At 46.2% G+C, this 17,704-nt stretch overlaps 1 protein-coding gene across 1 annotated transcript in view; it reads right to left on the reverse strand.

Moving 5' to 3' along the window:
- The window catches only part of LOC139387566 (retinal-specific phospholipid-transporting ATPase ABCA4-like), a 151,176-nt gene that overhangs the window by 63,840 nt on the left and 69,632 nt on the right, over positions 1-17,704 (reverse strand). Inside the window, exons 9-13 of the mRNA XM_071133892.1 lie at positions 16,425-16,662; positions 16,134-16,273; positions 7,907-8,023; positions 7,058-7,255; positions 5,190-5,395 (exon numbers count right to left, since the gene is read on the reverse strand). Coding sequence (XP_070989993.1) covers positions 5,190-5,395; positions 7,058-7,255; positions 7,907-8,023; positions 16,134-16,273; positions 16,425-16,662 — 899 coding nt within the window. The remainder of the gene's footprint in view (positions 1-5,189; positions 5,396-7,057; positions 7,256-7,906; positions 8,024-16,133; positions 16,274-16,424; positions 16,663-17,704) is intronic.

Consider the following 17,704-nt stretch of genomic DNA (forward strand, 5'->3'; position numbering starts at 1 on the left):
AGGAGCTCTATAAGAAACTAAACTATTACTGACCAGGAGCTCTATAAGAAACTAAACTATTACTGACCAGGAGCTCTATAAGAAACTAAACTATTAATGACCAGGAGCTCTATAAGAAACTAAACTATTACTGACCAGGAGCTCTATAAGAAACTAAACTATTACTGACCAGGAGCTCTATAAGAAACTAAACTATTACTGACCAGGAGCTCTATAAGAAACTAAACAATTACTGACCAGGAGCTCTATAAGAAACTAAACTATTACTGACCAGGAGCTCTATAAGAAACTTCAAGCTCTCAAATTTAAAAAGGCATGCAGACCTGATGGCGTCCTAAATGAGATGCTCAAACTCACTAGTGCAACATTTCAATTGACTATATTAAAACTGTTCAATTTGATCCTGAGTGTAGGTTATTTCCCTGACATCTGGAATCAAGGACTCATAACCCTAATCTTTAAAAAACGGAGACAAATTTGACCCTAACAATTACAGAGGCATTTGTGTGAACAGTAACCTGGGGAATGTATTCTGTAGTATTATAAATGCAAGACTTCTAAACTTCCTTAATAAGCACAATGTCTTGAGTAAAAGACAAATTGGATTTATACCAAAACATCGCACAACTGAAACATATTTACACCCTACACACCCTGATAGATAAACATGTCCACCAAAATAATACCAAAATATACGCTTGCTTTATTGACTTCCAAAAAGCATTTGATTCTATTTGGTAGGGGGTAAAACATATGACATAATTAAATCAATATATACTGGCAATACGTGCAGCATTAAAATTGGTAAGAAAATAACAGAAGTCTTTAACCAGGTGCGGGGCCTTCGCCAGGGTTGCAATCTGAGCCCTGCACTCTTCAATATTTACATCAACAAATTGGCCACTATTCTAGAAAAATCCTCGGCCCCTGGTGTTAGTCTCCACAATTCAGAAGTTAAATGCCTACTCTTCGCAGATGACCTATGCCTGCTGTCACCCACAGCACATGGCCTACAGAAGAGCCTAGACCTGCTAGAGCAGTACTGCCAGACCTGGGCCTTGGTAATAAACCACAAAAAGACGAAAATAATAATTTTCCAGAGAAGATCCAGATCTCAGGGAATTAGACCAAAGTTCTCAATTGGTACAAAATATATAGAGTACTGCACACACTACAATTACTTAGGCTTAAAATAAGCTCAACTGGACACCTTAATGAAGCAGTGAATGAACTGAGAGAGAAAGTACGCAGGGCATTCTACACCATTAAAAAGCACATTCTAATTGAAATACCTATTAAAATGTGGCTAAAACGAATTGAATGTGTCATTGAACCAATTTCACTTTATGGCAGCGAGGTGTGGAGTCCACATCAAATGAGACAAACACCCCATTGAAACCCTGCATGCAGAGTTCTGTAAGATTCTCCTACATGTCAAGAGGAAAACTACAAACAACACATGCAGGGCAGAATTAGGCCAATATCCACTATTAATAAAAACTAAAAAAGAGCAATTAAGTTTTGGAAACATCTAAAATACAGTGACCCCCTCTCATATCATTACCAAGCCCTGCAATACCAAGAGCTGAGCAAAGAAAAGAGTCCCCTCATCCAGCTGGTCCTGAGTTCACAAACCTGTTCTACTAACACACTGAAGCCTCAGTCCCCTCATCCAGCTGGTCCTGGGGCTGAGTTCACTAACCTGATCTACTAACACACTGAAGCCTCAGGACCAGAACATCCAATCAATCAGGATAAACTAAATTACAACACAGTCAAAACAAAACTACATTGCTTATTGGGAAACACAAACACAAAGCAAAATGCAGTGCTATCTGGCCCTAAATCGTGGCTAAATATTTGACCATGGTTACTGATCAAAACCTTGACAAAGTACAGGCTCAGTGAGCACAGCCTTGCCATTGAGAAGGGTAGACACAGGAAAACCTGGCTCCCTGTAGAGGAAAGGCTGTGTAACCACTGCACAACAGCAGAACCTGAGACAGAGCTGCATTTCCTGACAAAATGTAAAAAAATAAATATATAAAACAATTAGAGAGTGTCATTTCCCCAAATGTGAAACCCTTATTCAAGGTTTCAAAGACCTCTCTGATGAGAGTAGGCTGCCCGTCCTGTTGGGGGAGGACGCAGAGAGCTGTGGGTTGGCAGCGCACTACATTGCTGCCTGACATAAGATGAGGGACAGTGTCTGACATACTCTACTGTATGCTTATTGTTATTGTTGAATGTATGGTTATTTTGACACTTGGTTATTGTTGTTACTGTTGTCCCGTTGACAATATTGATTCTCATTTTTATTTTGTAAATATCCAGAACAAGCTTTGGCAATATGTACATTATTACGTCATGCCAATAAAGCAACTTGAACTGAATTGAGAGAGAGAGAGAGAGAGAGAGAGAGAGAGAGAGAGAGAGAGAGAGAGAGAGAGAGAGAGAGATGATATATGGAATGAAAGCTCTACCTACCTGTCTACACACAGATTCACTCCTCATTACTTAACCGTCACAGTTTATTTACGCCTGCGGGGCATTTCCAGTCAAGACATAAATCTCGGTCAATCCTCCTGCTAGCTACTCAATCTGATTATTCAATTGTAGAGGATTATCTACCTGCCTGCCTGCCTGCCTGCCTGCCTGCCTGCCTGCCTGCCTGCCTGCCTGCCTGCCTGCCTGCCTGCCTGCCTGCCTATCTATCGTACAGTGTTCTGGAATTGGCTTAAACTGTATAGCATTCTGGAATTGATTTAAACTGTATAGTATTCTGGAATTGGTTTACACTGTTCAGTATTCTGGAATTGATTTAAACTGTATAGTATTCTGGAATTGGTTTAAACTTTACAGTATTCTGGAATTGGTTTAAACTGTATAGTATTCTGGAATTGGTTTAAACTGTATAGTATTCTGGATTTGATTTAAACTGTATAGTATTCTGGAATTGGTTTAAACTGTACAGTATTCTGGAATTGATTTAAACTGTATAGTATTCTGGAATTGGTTTAAACTTTACAGTATTCTGGAATTGGTTAAAACTGTATAGTATTCTGGAATTGGTTTAAACTGTACAGTATTCAGGAATTGGTTTAAACTGTATAGTATTTTGGAATTGGTTTAAACTTTACAGTATTTTGGAATTGGTTTAAACTGTATAGTATTCTGGAATTGATTTAAACTGTATAGTATTCTGGAATTGGTTTAAACTGTATAGTATTTTGGAATTGGTTTAAACTGTATAGTATTCTGGAATTGGTTTAAACTGTATAGTATTTTGGAATTGGTTTAAACTGTATAGTATTTTGGAATTGGTTTAAACTGTATAGTATTCTGGAATTGGTTTAAACTTTACAGTATTTTGGAATTGGTTTAAACTGTATAGTATTTTGGAATTGGTTTAAACTGTATAGTGTTCTGGAATTGATTTAAACTGTATAGTATTCTGGAATTGGTTTAAACTGTATAGTATTCTGGAATTGGTTTAAACTGTACAGTATTCTGGAATTGGTTTAAACTGTATAGTATTCTGGAATTGGTTTAAACTATATAGTATTCTGGAATTGATTTAAACTGTATAGTATTCTGGAATTGGTTTAAACTGTATAGTATTCTGGAATTGGTTTAAACTGTATAGTATTCTGGAATTGGTTTAAACTTTACAGTATTTTGGAATTGGTTTAAACTGTATAGTATTTTGGAATTGGTTTAAACTTTACAGTATTTTGGAATTGGTTTAAACTGTATAGTATTCTGGAATTGATTTAAACTGTATAGTATTCTGGAATTGGTTTAAACTGTATAGTATTTTGGAATTGGTTTAAACTGTATAGTATTCTGGAATTGGTTTAAACTGTATAGTATTCTGGAATTGGTTTAAACTTTACAGTATTTTGGAATTGGTTTAAACTGTATAGTATTTTGGAATTGGTTTAAACTTTACAGTATTCTGGAATTGGTTTAAACTGTACAGTATTCTGGAATTGGTTTAAACTGTATAGTATTCTGGAATTGGTTTAAACTGTATAGCATTCTGGAATTGGTTTAAACTGTATAGTATTCTGGAATTGGTTTAAACTGTATAGTATTCTGGAATTGGTTTAAACTGTATAGTATTCTGGAATTGGTTTAAACTTTACAGTATTTTGGAATTGGTTTAAACTGTATAGTATTTTGGAATTGGTTTAAACTTTACAGTATTTTGGAATTGGTTTAAACTGTATAGTATTCTGGAATTGATTTAAACTGTATAGTATTCTGGAATTGGTTTAAACTGTATAGTATTTTGGAATTGGTTTAAACTGTATAGTATTCTGGAATTGGTTTAAACTGTATAGTATTTTGGAATTGGTTTAAACTGTATAGTATTTTGGAATTGGTTTAAACTGTATAGTATTCTGGAATTGGTTTAAACTTTACAGTATTTTGGAATTGGTTTAAACTGTATAGTATTTTGGAATTGGTTTAAACTGTATAGTGTTCTGGAATTGATTTAAACTGTATAGTATTCTGGAATTGGTTTAAACTGTATAGTATTCTGGAATTGGTTTAAACTGTACAGTATTCTGGAATTGGTTTAAACTGTATAGTATTCTGGAATTGGTTTAAACTATATAGTATTCTGGAATTGATTTAAACTGTATAGTATTCTGGAATTGGTTTAAACTGTATAGTATTCTGGAATTGGTTTAAACTTTACAGTATTCTGGAATTGGTTTAGGTACATTGAACCTTGGAGATCACAATACGTCCTGCTTGAACAACGATGCATTTCAGTTTCCATCGCTGAAACGGGTACAGTATAAATGAGTTAGTTACCACAATGGCATTCTGTGAAAGTGTGTATATTTTCCCCATGACTGTAAAGGTGATTATGGGAATGACCGTCCCACCGCCGATTGCGTCGCCTCAAACGCTAGCTAATGAGGAACCGCAAGCAGGACACTGCGGTCTGAGGAGTGCGTTTCAACACATTCCCACCATCCGTACACACAGCCTGGTTGTTATATTCTGACCGGAAGAGAATGAACTTCCACCTGATAACAAACGGTCCAGAATATTTGAATCTTCTCATCTAAATTATGTGTAATTGTTTATTTATTGATGTCCATACCAATGTATTTCAGTGTCTATGACCGCCTAGTGGGTTTATATAAAAAAAAAAATAATAAACATAGTACCTGTCTTTGATCTTGTTGGTTCTCTCCACTTGGTCGATGTCCATGCGTATCTTGTACCTGACGTGACGCGGCACGGTAGTGGTCCAGGGGTAGACATCCAGGAAGACTAGCCCTGCCCAGAACTTATTCTCCTCCAATAGAAAGAGAGCCTGATGGGTCAGCTGATCCTCGTCTGTATTGGGCTTGAACTTATCCAAACTGATACACTGGATGAGGGGAGAGGAAAGTGGGGAAGGAGGGAGGAAGGTGGGGAAGGAGGGAGGGAGGGAGGGAGGGAGGGAGGGAGGGAGGGAGGGGGAGGGGAGAGGGAGGGAGGGAAGGAGAGAGGAGGGGAGAGTGAGGGAGGGAAGTTAGGAGGGAGGAGGGGAAGGAGGGAAGAGGGGAGAGGGAGGTGGGTATGGAGGGAGGAGGGAGGGAGGAAGGTGGGGAAGGAGAGAGGGAGGGGAGGAAGGATGTGGGGGGGAGAGGGTGAGAGGGGGGGGATAGGAGGAGAGAGAGATGTATTTCACCTTTATTTAACCAGGCAAGTCAGGTCAGTGTGAGAATGAGTGTGAGCGTGTGTGTGTGTGTGTGTGTGTGTGAGCGTGTGTGTGTGTTGTGATTTACAGTGTAGCAGGTTGTGTGTCGGTTAGAGCTTGTGTTTGACCGTGAACGTAGCTTTTGACCAATTTGGAATGGATTAGCAACACAGCCAAGTGTGTGAATGAGTCACAGTGTTCAGCAAACACTTCCTATCATGACATTTACTAGAACACTTCACTGACAATGCTGAGAGACATTCACATCTCTCTCTCTCTCTCTCTCTCCCCCTCTCTCTCACACACACACACTTCCATCTCTCTCCCCCTCTCTCTCACCACTATTACGGAGGCAAAGTCAGACTGTGAGTGACCACTCTTACGGAGGCAGAGTCAGACTGTGAGTGACTACCCTTACGGAGGCAGAGTCAGACTGTGAGTGACTACCCTTACGGAGGCAGAGTCAGACTGTGAGTGACTACTCTTACGGAGGCAGAGTCAGACTGTGAGTGACTACTCTTACGGAGGCAGAGTCAGGCTGTGAGTGACTACCCTAACGGAGGCAGAGTCAGACTGTGAGTGACTACCCTTACGGGGGCAGAGTCAGACTGTGAGTGACTACTCTTATAGAGGCAGAGTCAGACTGTGAGTGACTACTCTTAAGGAGGCAGAGTCAGACTGTGAGTGACCACTCTTACGGAGGCAGAGTCAGACTGTGAGTGACTACGGAAGCAGAGTCAGATTATGAGTGACTACCCTTACGGAGGCAGAGTCAGACTGTGAGTGACTACTCTTACGGAGGCAGAGTCAGACTGTGAGTGACTACGCTTATAGAGGCAGAGTCAGACTGTGAGTGACTACTCTTACGGAGGCAGAGTCAGACTGAGTGACTACCCTTACGGAGGCAGAGTCAGACTGTGAGTGACTACTCTTACGGAGGCAGAGTCAGACTGTGAGTGACTACTCTTATAGAGGCAGAGTCAGACTGTGAGTGACTACTCTTACGGAAGCAGAGTCAGACTGTGAGTGACTACTCTTGTAGAGGCAGAGTCAGACTGTGAGTGACTACTCTTACGGAAGCAGAGTCAGACTGTGAGTGACTACTCTTATAGAGGCAGAGTCAGACTGTGAGTGACTACTCTTACGGAGGCAGAGTCAGACTGTGAGTGACTACTCTTACGGAGGCAGAGTCAGACTGTGAGTGACTACTCTTACGGAGGCAGAGTTGGTTAACGTCTAGATGTCTTGGTCTGAGGATCTCCGTCATGACAGTTGGGACAGATTTATTTGTTTTTTTCCCCTGTGGCATAACACTATTTAGTTATCATGTCATTATTCATTAACCCTTACCTCTCCGTACTGGTTGAACATGCGGACGGCCTGGTCCGTGAGGTTGAAGACGTTCCTCCAGTCAAAGCTGGGCATGGTCTCTTCTCTGTCCTCCTCTAGCCCGTTGTACAGGAAGTTGAGGATGTCTTTAGAGGAGAACTCAGTGTCCTCCATACTCCTGTCTATTAGGTCTGCTACCGTAGGGTTTCTGATGGTGTCCTGCAGGGGCAGGAGAAATATATAATTAATTTACTGGAAAACCGTACTAAACATTTACAAGAGTGTGCTGCTGTTTTGGCCACGTCTCTTTTGACACTAAGATAAGACCACAACGAGACCTTGTAAAATAAAGGTGAGAAAGAATGAAGACCATTACCCTGTGTGTGTGTGTGTGTGTGTGTGTGTGTGTGTGTGTGTGTGTGTGTGTGTGTGTGTGTGTGTGTGTGTGTGTGTGTGTGTGTGTGTGTGTGTGTGTGTGTGTGTGTGTGTGTGTGTGTGTGTGTGTGTGTGTGTGTGTGTGTGTGTGTGTGTCTGTGTCTGTGTGTCTGTGTGTGTGTGTGCGTGTGTGTGCATGCGTGTATGTGTGCTTCTATGTGTGTGTGTGCGTGTGTGTGTGTGTGTGTGTGTGTGTGTGTGTGTGTGTGTGTGTGTGTGTGTGTGTGTGTGTGTGTGTGTGTGTGTGTGTGTGTGTGTGTTGATGTCTGTCTGTGTGTCTGTGTGAGTGTTCATGACTGTGTGTGTGTCTATGTGGGTGTGTTGATGTCTGTCTGTGTGTGTGTGTTCATGACTGTGTGTGTGTGTGTGTGTGTGTGTGTGTGTGTGTGTGTGTGTGTGTGTGTGTGTGTGTGCGTGCGTGCGTGCGTGTGTTACCCTGATCATGTTTATCTGTATGCCAGCGTTGAAGAACCTCCAGATTTGAGGTCCCACCTCCTCCCAGGCCTTTCCCATGGTCATCAGACGCTCCAGCTCCTCAAACGTAGTGTTGGCCTGGAGAGAACATGTTAGCAGTTAACAGACATGAACACACACACAATGACACACACACACACAGACATCAACACACCACCACCCCCCCCCCACACACACACACACACAGACATCAACACACCCACACACACACACAGTCATGAACACTCACACAGACACACAGACAGACATCAACACACCCACACAGACACACACACAGTCGTGAACACACACACACACACACAGACAGGCACACAGACATCAACACACCCACACAGACACACACACAGTCATGAACACACAGACACACAGAGAGACACACACAGACAGACATTCACACACACACACACACACACAGACACACACACAGACATCAACACACCCACACAGACACACACACAGTCATGAACACACAGAGACAGACAGACACACACAGACACACACAGAGACATCAACACACTCACACAGACACACACACAGTCATGAACACTCACACAGACACACACAGACACACACACAGACATCAACACACCCACACAGACACAGACACAGTCATGAACACACACACAGACATCAACACCCTCACACAGACACACACACAGTCATGAACACTCACACATGGACCACACAAAGACAAGCTGGTAGAGCCTTGACAGTAGGCCTCTCCCCCTGCCTGTCCACCTCCCTCTCCCCTTGCCTGTCCCCCTGCCGTCCCCCTGCCGTCCCCCTGCCTGTCCCCCTCTGGTCCCCCTGCCTCTCCCCCTGCCTCTCCCCCTGCCTCTCCCCCTGCCTCTCTCCCTGCCTCTCCCCCTGCCTCTCCCCCTGCCTGTCCCCCTGCCTCTCCCCCTGCCTCTCTCCCTGCCTCTCCCCCTGCCTCTCCCCCTGCCTCTCTCCCTGCCTCTCTCCCCATGCCTCTCCCCCAGCCTCTCTCCCTGCCTCTCCCCCTGCCTCTCTCCCTGCCTCTCTCCCCATGCCTCTCTCCCAGCCTCTCTCCCTGCCTCTCCCCCTGCCTCTCCCCCTGCCTCTCCCCCTGCCTCTCTCCCTGCCTCTCTCCCCATGCCTCTCTCCCTGTCTCTCTCCCTGCCTCTCTCCCTGCCTCTCTCCCTGCCTCTCCCCCTGCCTCTCCCCCTGCCTCTCTCCCTGCCTCTCCCCCTGCCTCTCTCCCTGCCTCTCTCCCCATGCCTCTCTCCCAGCCTCTCTCCCTGCCTCTCCCCCTGCCTCTCCCCCTGCCTCTCCCACTGCCTGTCTGGTTAAAAAAAATGAAGAAAGAAATTAAAAGTAAATGTTGTTTTGTTCTGTTGGGTTATGAGTGACTACGGAGGCAGAGTCAGACTGTGAGTGACTACGGAGGCAGAGTCAGACTGTGAGTGACTACGGAGGCAGAGTCAGACTGTGAGTGACTACGGAGGCAGAGTCAGACTGTGAGTGACTACGGAGGCAGAGTCAGACTGTGAGTGACCACTATTACGGAGGCAAAGTCAGACTGTGAGTGACCACTCTTACGGAGGCAGAGTCAGACTGTGAGTGACTACCCTTACGGAGGCAGAGTCAGACTGTGAGTGACTACCCTTACGGAGGCAGAGTCAGACTGTGAGTGACTACTCTTACGGACGCAGAGTCAGACTGTGAGTGACTACTCTTACGGAGGCAGAGTCAGGCTGTGAGTGACTACCCTTACGGAGGCAGAGTCAGGCTGTGAGTGACTACCCTAACGGAGGCAGAGTCAGACTGTGAGTGACTACCCTTACGGGGGCAGAGTCAGACTGTGAGTGACTACTCTTATAGAGGCAGAGTCAGACTGTGAGTGACTACTCTTAAGGAGGCAGAGTCAGACTGTGAGTGACCACTCTTACGGAGGCAGAGTCAGACTGTGAGTGACTACGGAGGCAGAGTCAGACTGTGAGTGACCACTATTACGGAGGCAAAGTCAGACTGTGAGTGACCACTCTTACGGAGGCAGAGTCAGACTGTGAGTGACTACCCTTACGGAGGCAGAGTCAGACTGTGAGTGACTACCCTTACGGAGGCAGAGTCAGACTGTGAGTGACTACTCTTACGGACGCAGAGTCAGACTGTGAGTGACTACTCTTACGGAGGCAGAGTCAGGCTGTGAGTGACTACCCTTACGGGGGTAGAGTCAGACTGTGAGTGACTACTCTTATAGAGGCAGAGTCAGACTGTGAGTGACTACTCTTAAGGAGGCAGAGTCAGACTGTGAGTGACCACTCTTACGGAGGCAGAGTCAGACTGTGAGTGACTACCCTTACGGAGGCAGAGTCAGACTGTGAGTGACTACGGAAGCAGAGTCAGACTGTGAGTGACTACCCTTACGGAGGCAGAGTCAGACTGTGAAAGACTACTCTTACGGAGGCAGAGTCAGACTGTGAGTGACTACGCTTATAGAGGCAGAGTCAGACTGTGAGTGACTACTCTTACGGAGGCAGAGTCAGACTGTGAGTGACTACCCTTACGGAGGCAGAGTCAGACTGTGAGTGACTACCCTTACGGGGGCAGAGTCAGACTGTGAGTGACTACTCTTATAGAGGCAGAGTCAGACTGTGAGTGACTACTCTTAAGGAGGCAGAGTCAGACTGTGAGTGACCACTCTTACGGAGGCAGAGTCAGACTGTGAGTGACTACCCTTACGGAGGCAGAGTCAGACTGTGAGTGACTACCCTTACGGAGGCAGAGTCAGACTGTGAGTGACTACTCTTATAGAGGCAGAGTCAGACTGTGAGTAACTACTCTTACGGAGGCAGAGTCAGACTGTGAGTGACTACTCTTACGGAGGCAGAGTCAGACTGTGAGTGACTACGGAAGCAGAGTCAGACTGTGAGTGACTACCCTTACGGAGGCATAGTCAGACTGTGAGTGACTACTCTTATAGAGGCAGAGTCAGACTGTGAGTAACTACTCTTACGGAGGCAGAGTCAGACTGTGAGTGACTACTCTTACGGAGGCAGAGTCAGACTGTGAGTGACTACTCTTACGGAAGCAGAGTCAGACTGTGAGTGACTACTCTTATAGAGGCAGAGTCATACTGTGAGTGACTACTCTTACGGAGGCAGAGTCAGACTGTGAGTGACTACCCTTACGGAGGCAGAGTCAGACTGTGAGTGACTACTCTTATAGAGGCAGAGTCAGACTGTGAGTAACTACTCTTACGGAGGCAGAGTCAGACTGTGAGTGACTACTCTTACGGAGGCAGAGTCAGACTGTGAGTGACTACTCTTACGGAAGCAGAGTCAGCCTGTGAGTGACTACTCTTATAGAGGCAGAGTCAGACTGTGAGTGACTACTCTTACGCGGGCAGAGTCAGACTGTGAGTGACTACTCTTATAGAGGCAGAGTCAGACTGTGAGTGACTACTCTTACGGAGGCAGAGTCAGACTGTGAGTGACTACTCTTATAGAGGCAGAGTCAGACTGTGAGTGACTACTCTTACGGAGGCAGAGTCAGACTGTGAGTGACTACTCTTATAGAGGCAGAGTCAGACTGTGAGTGACTACTCTTACGGAGGCAGAGTCAGACTGTGAGTGACTACTCTTATAGAGGCAGAGTCAGACTGTGAGTGACTATTCTTACGGAGGCAGAGTCAGACTGTGAGTGACTACTCTTACGGAGGCAGAGTCAGACTGTGAGTGACTACTCTTACGGAGGCAGAGTCAGACTGTGAGTGACTACTCTTACGGAGGCAGAGTCAGACTCTGAGTGACTACTCTTACGGAAGCAGAGTCAGACTGTGAGTGACTACTCTTACGGAGGCAGAGTCAGACTGTGAGTGACTACCCTTACGGAAGCAGAGTCAGACTGTGAGTGACTACTCTTATAGAGGCAGAGTCAGACTGTGAGTGACTACTCTTACGGAGGCAGAGTCAGACTGTGAGTGACTACTCTTACGGAGGCAGAGTCAGACTGTGAGTGACTACTCTTATAGAGGCAGAGTCAGACTGTGAGTGACTACTCTTACGGAGGCAGAGTCAGACTGTGAGTGACTACTCTTATAGAGGCAGAGTCAGACTGTGAGTGACTACTCTTACGGGAGCAGAGTCAGACTGTGAGTGACTACTCTTATAGAGGCAGAGTCAGACTGTGAGTGACTACTCTTACGGAGGCAGAGTCAGACTGTGAGTGACTACCCTTACGGAGGCTGAGTCAGACTGTGAGTGACTACTCTTATAGAGGCAGAGTCAGACTGTGAGTGACTACTCTTACGGAGGCAGAGTCAGACTGTGAGTGACTACTCTTACGGAGGCAGAGTCAGACTGTGAGTGACTACTCTTACGGAGGCAGAGTCAGACTGTGAGTGACTACTCTTATAGAGGCAGAGTCAGACTGTGAGTGACTACTCTTACGGAGGCAGAGTCAGACTGTGAGTGACTACTCTTACGGAGGCAGAGTCAGACTGTGAGTGACTACTCTTATAGGGGCAGAGTCAGAGTGAGTGACTACTCTTACGGAAGCAGAGTCAGACTGTGAGTGACTACTCTTATAGAGGCAGAGTCAGACTGTGAGTGACTACTCTTACGGAGGCAGAGTCAGACTGTGAGTGACTACTCTTACGGAGGCAGAGTCAGACTGTGAGTGACTACCCTTACGGAGGCAGAGTCAGACTGTGAGTGACTATGGAAGCAGAGTCAGACTGTGAGTGACTACCCTTATGGAGGCAGAGTCAGACTGTGAGTGACTACTCTTACGGAGGCAGAGTCAGACTGTGAGTGACTACTCTTATAGAGGCAGAGTCAGACTGTGAGTGACTACTCTTACGGAGGCAGAGTCAGACTGTGAGTGACTACCCTTTGTCCTTCAGTTGGACGTTGGAACTGTCATGACGTTGGCCTCGTTGGGTACAGCAAGCCCCATCCCCCTCTCCCTGCCTCCCCCTTTCCTCCTTCAACTAGGTTGCTGTGGTCAGAGAGTCGTGGAGGATCTCCTCATTGGACACACAGTATAGAGAGAGTAGATTTTCATAGAGAACAAAGGACATCCTTCCACCTCACAGAACTTGAGGTACGAACAAATTTCATGTTCCGGAGAAAAGTATAAAAAGATCGGTGAAGAATCCAGCTACGAACTGGTCCGTTTGTCACAACTTGGGACAGCTCATGGGAGACGGTGTGGCCACATTACCATAACGCTGTTTATATAATAGCCTCAGATATGAGGTTTACATCTAATTATTGTATAAGATGAATGAGTGAGGATGATACTGTTTATGTAATATCCTCAGATATGAGGTTTACATCTAATTGTTGTATAAGATGAATGAGTGAGGATGATACTGTTTGTATAATTGTGTAATATGATTTTGGATTGTTTAATGAAGAGAAATACAATTCCCCTTTGATTTGAAATACATTAGAGGACCGCCCCTGAGCCCAGTTAGGGTCAGACATCCTGGGACCGCCCCTGAGCCCAGTTAGGGTCAGACATCCTGGGACCGCCCCTGAGCCCAGTTAGGGTCAGACATCCTGGACCGCCCCTGAGCCCAGTTAGGGTCAGACATCCTGGGACCGCCCCTGAGCCCAGTTAGGGTCAGACATCCTGGGACCGCCCCTGAGCCCAGTTAGGGTCAGACATCCTGGGACCGCCCCTGAGCCCAGTTAGGGTCAGACATCCTGGGACCGCCCCTGAGCCCAGTTAGGGTCAGACATCCTGGGACCGCCCCTGAGCCCAGATAGGGTCAGACATCCTGGGACCGCCCCTGAGCCCAGTTAGGGTCAGACATCCTGGGACCGCCCCTGAGCCCAGTTAGGGTCAGACATCCTGGACCGCCCCGGAGCCCAGTTAGGGTCAGACATCCTGGACCTCCCCTGAGCCCAGTTAGGGTCAGACATCCTGGACCGCCCCGGAGCCCAGTTAGGGTCAGACATCCTGGACCGCCCCGGAGCCCAGTTAGGGTCAGACATCCTGGACCGCCCCTGAGCCCAGTTAGGGTCAGACATCCTGGGACCGCCCCTGAGCCCAGTTAGGGTCAGACATCCTGGACCGCCCCGGAGCCCAGTTAGGCTCAGACATCCTGGACCGCCCCTGAGCCCAGTTAGGGTCAGACATCCTGGACCGCCCCTGAGCCCAGTTAGGGTCAGACATCCTGGACCGCCCCTGAGCCCAGTTAGGGTCAGACATCCTGGGACCGCCCCTGAGCCCAGTTAGGGTCAGACATCCTGGGACCGCCCCTGAGCCCAGTTAGGGTCAGACATCCTGGGACCGCCCCTGAGCCCAGTTAGGGTCAGACATCCTGGGACCGCCCCTGAGCCCAGTTAGGGTCAGACATCCTGGGACCGCCTCTGAGCCCAGTTAGGGTCAGACATCCTGGGACCGCCCCTGAGCCCAGTTAGGGTCAGACATCCTGGGACCGCCCCTGAGCCCAGTTAGGGTCAGACATCCTGGGACCGCCCCTGAGCCCAGTTAGGGTCAGACATCCTGGGACCGCCCCTGAGCCCAGTTAGGGTCAGACATCCTGGGACCGCCCCTGAGCCCAGTTAGGGTCAGACATCCTGGACCTCCCCTGAGCCCAGTTAGGGTCAGACATCCTGGACCGCCCCTGAGCCCAGTTAGGGTCAGACATCCTGGGACCGCCCCTGAGCCCAGTTAGGGTCAGACATCCTGGACCGCCCCGGAGCCCAGTTAGGGTCAGACATCCTGGACCTCCCCTGAGCCCAGTTAGGGTCAGACATCCTAGACCGCACCGGAGCCCTGTTAGGGTCAGACATCCTGGACCGCCCCGGAGCCCAGTTAGGGTCAGACATCCTGGACCGCCCCTGATCCCAGTTAGGGTCAGACATCCTGGGACCGCCCCTGAGCCCAGTTAGGGTCAGACATCCTGGACCGCCCCGGAGCCCAGTTAGGCTCAGACATCCTGGACCGCCCCTGAGCCCAGTTAGGGTCAGACATCCTGGACCGCCCCTGAGCCCAGTTAGGGTCAGACATCCTGGACCGCCCCTGAGCCCAGTTAGGGTCAGACATCCTGGACCGCCCCTGTGCCCAGTTAGGGTCAGACATCCTAGGACCGCCCCTGAGCCCAGTTAGGGTCAGGCCTCCTGGGACAGCCCTTTTTCGGCCCTTCCGAATAAAACCCCCACTCGGGTTTTCGATCAGCAGATCGAGCTTACCTCAATTACGAGATGGCTAAAAGGTTGTAGACCATTGCTGAATCTTTTCACCATACCACGTGGTTAAACTCTTAGACTATCGATACTGACAGAATAAGAACAAGTCTTTGATATTAATTACTAGTCTGCAGCTAGGAATTCGGTATCATTGAACGTGAAGAACGACAACCGCCAAAACATCCATTCTATAACGAAACGAATGAATGTCACTCTGAACTCTCCACTATAACCACGACAGAGAGAGAGAGGGAGAGAGACGGACAATTCAACAAAAGAAACTAACTTTTCACCAGCGATCAAGACGACACACTGAGCATAAATATATATATTGATTGCAATTGTTCCCAAATGAGTGAGTGTTCATGTGCAAAGGATTAGCATTTCAATTGTTATAATTATCACCCTGTAGTGACTTCTTAGTCGACCCCCACTTTGCCTTTTGTCTAACAAGCCGCCATGCCGGTTCAGCCCACTAGGGCACATTCTCCTATCATTTCATGTAACCACATTTACCTTGTTTGTTTGTTTATGCATTTCTGTGAATTACTTAGTTAGTAATAAATAAATGATTTAAGACAATTGATGTATAGATGACTCATAGTGAAGACTAGGGTCGTGCATTTACAACGTTTGGAATGAGACTAACGTGAGGTTAAGTAAATAATTCATTAATTCGAAGACTAATTGATCAGATAAAATATCTGAAAAGTTATTTTAGGAAATGATAACTTTGTAATCTGAATATTTTTCCTTGGTGCCCCGACTTCCTAGTAATTACGGTTACATGATTAATCAGTCTAATCGCGTAATAACTAATTACTGAGAATCTTTGATAAAAACTATCAGTCTTCAGTTAATGATAGTAAAGACATGACAGAACCTCCTGTAACGAACACAATTGAGCGTTGGTACCCCCTGTAACAAACACAATTCCTCAGCAGGGTGTTTGCGTGTTTGTGCACATATGTTCGGGTTAACAAGAGTCACAGAGGAGGAGAGGAGGGTGTGTGTTTTCTTACACTCTTTAGTATCAGTCTGATGGCTGGGGAGTCTGGAGCGTAGAGGATCTTCCCCATGAAGAGAGGCTTGACTGAACTCCAGACGATCTTAGTGACCGGGTTAGACTCCAGAGTCTGCATCAAGTCGTTACAGAACGGAGCTGAGAGAAGAGGAGGAGGGGGGGGGGCATGTCTAGTTAGCCTGTGACAAGGGAAGCAATGGAATAGTTCCTAAAGTGTAAACTCTAAGCACATCTCAAATATTTTAAAGTATTTGACCCGGATCTGAGCCCTAGTCACGACTCTACTTACTGGTTGTCATGTCGTAGACATAGTCGTGGTTCTTGGATCCATTCACCCCCAGGAACACCTTGTAGTTGTTGTCTTCGTACCAGTTGAAGGAGAGGACCCTGGAACCCTCTCCGTCTGGGTACCCACAGAACAGGGCAGACACAATGCTCATCAGCTGGCTAAAGGAGCTGGGACCACCAGCCCGGAACAACGGATAGACTATCTTCAGAAGGTCCTTGGTGCTGTTCCTCTCAAAGAGCTGGAGGTAGAGAGAAAGAGGGAGGAAAACGGAAGAGAGGAAGGAGAAAGAAAATGGTTAGACGGGTAGACCACCTTCAGAAGGTCCTTGGTCCTGTTCCTCTTAGTGCTGAGCCATTAACTGACATTTCGGTCATTTTTTGTTTTTTTAAACAACAAATTGACCATCGGTTCAATTGTATGAATTCCATTTCGTTCATGTTTTTTCTGTGAGCTCAGTTTGTATAGAGAAAGATCAAGCCCACACTGTGCGATGTAGTAGGGAGTTGTAGTTTCCAACAGGCCAATATTCTACATAGTTTAGCACACGAAACGTGATAATTAACTCCTATAACCATACTCCATTGCACAAGGAGGGTGAGAAGAGACAGAAGACGTGCGATGGAGAGTGATATAGAAAATAAAATATATGATCTAAGTGATGGATAGTTGGTATTCAGCAGTCATAAAAGCCTTATTTACTTTGAAGAACTACTTAAATAGTGATTCTGTCAGACAACATAGGCAGCAGCTCTCTAGAAAATAGATAATGATTTGTAATGAAATTATAAAGTCATCAAATAAAACTAATGTAATATATACAACTGAAATCAAGTCATGTGACTAAATGGTGGTAGGCAGTCGCTAATCATCATAGGACCATTATTCAACTGTTTTATTCCGTTACAACATTCAACCAACAGTATGCATTTAATTGTGATTTAAAAAATAAAGATAAAAAAAGATTTAAAAAATTGAAAAGTCGTTACAATTGTTTTTTAATAGTCGAACCAAAACCGAACTGACCTCAGAAAGCACTACGCGTACTTTTATCTTGAGTAGAGAAGAGGGAAGGGAGAGAGGGAGAGTGTGACGGCCTAGGAACAGATAGTGTTATACTGTCAATATGAGTGTTTAACAGTATCTTTAGTAGGACGCTGTCTATCCCTTCATTTCATTACTACACATTTAAAGGGAAAAACACTCAGGACATTAAACAACAAGGTCTGAGCTCACATTTCCTATTGAGAACGAGGATAGGTGTTGGGTGGGCCATTTCTCTT

This window comes from Oncorhynchus clarkii, chromosome 28 (assembly GCF_045791955.1).
Source record: "Oncorhynchus clarkii lewisi isolate Uvic-CL-2024 chromosome 28, UVic_Ocla_1.0, whole genome shotgun sequence".
Classification (NCBI taxonomy): Eukaryota; Metazoa; Chordata; class Actinopteri; order Salmoniformes; family Salmonidae; genus Oncorhynchus; species Oncorhynchus clarkii.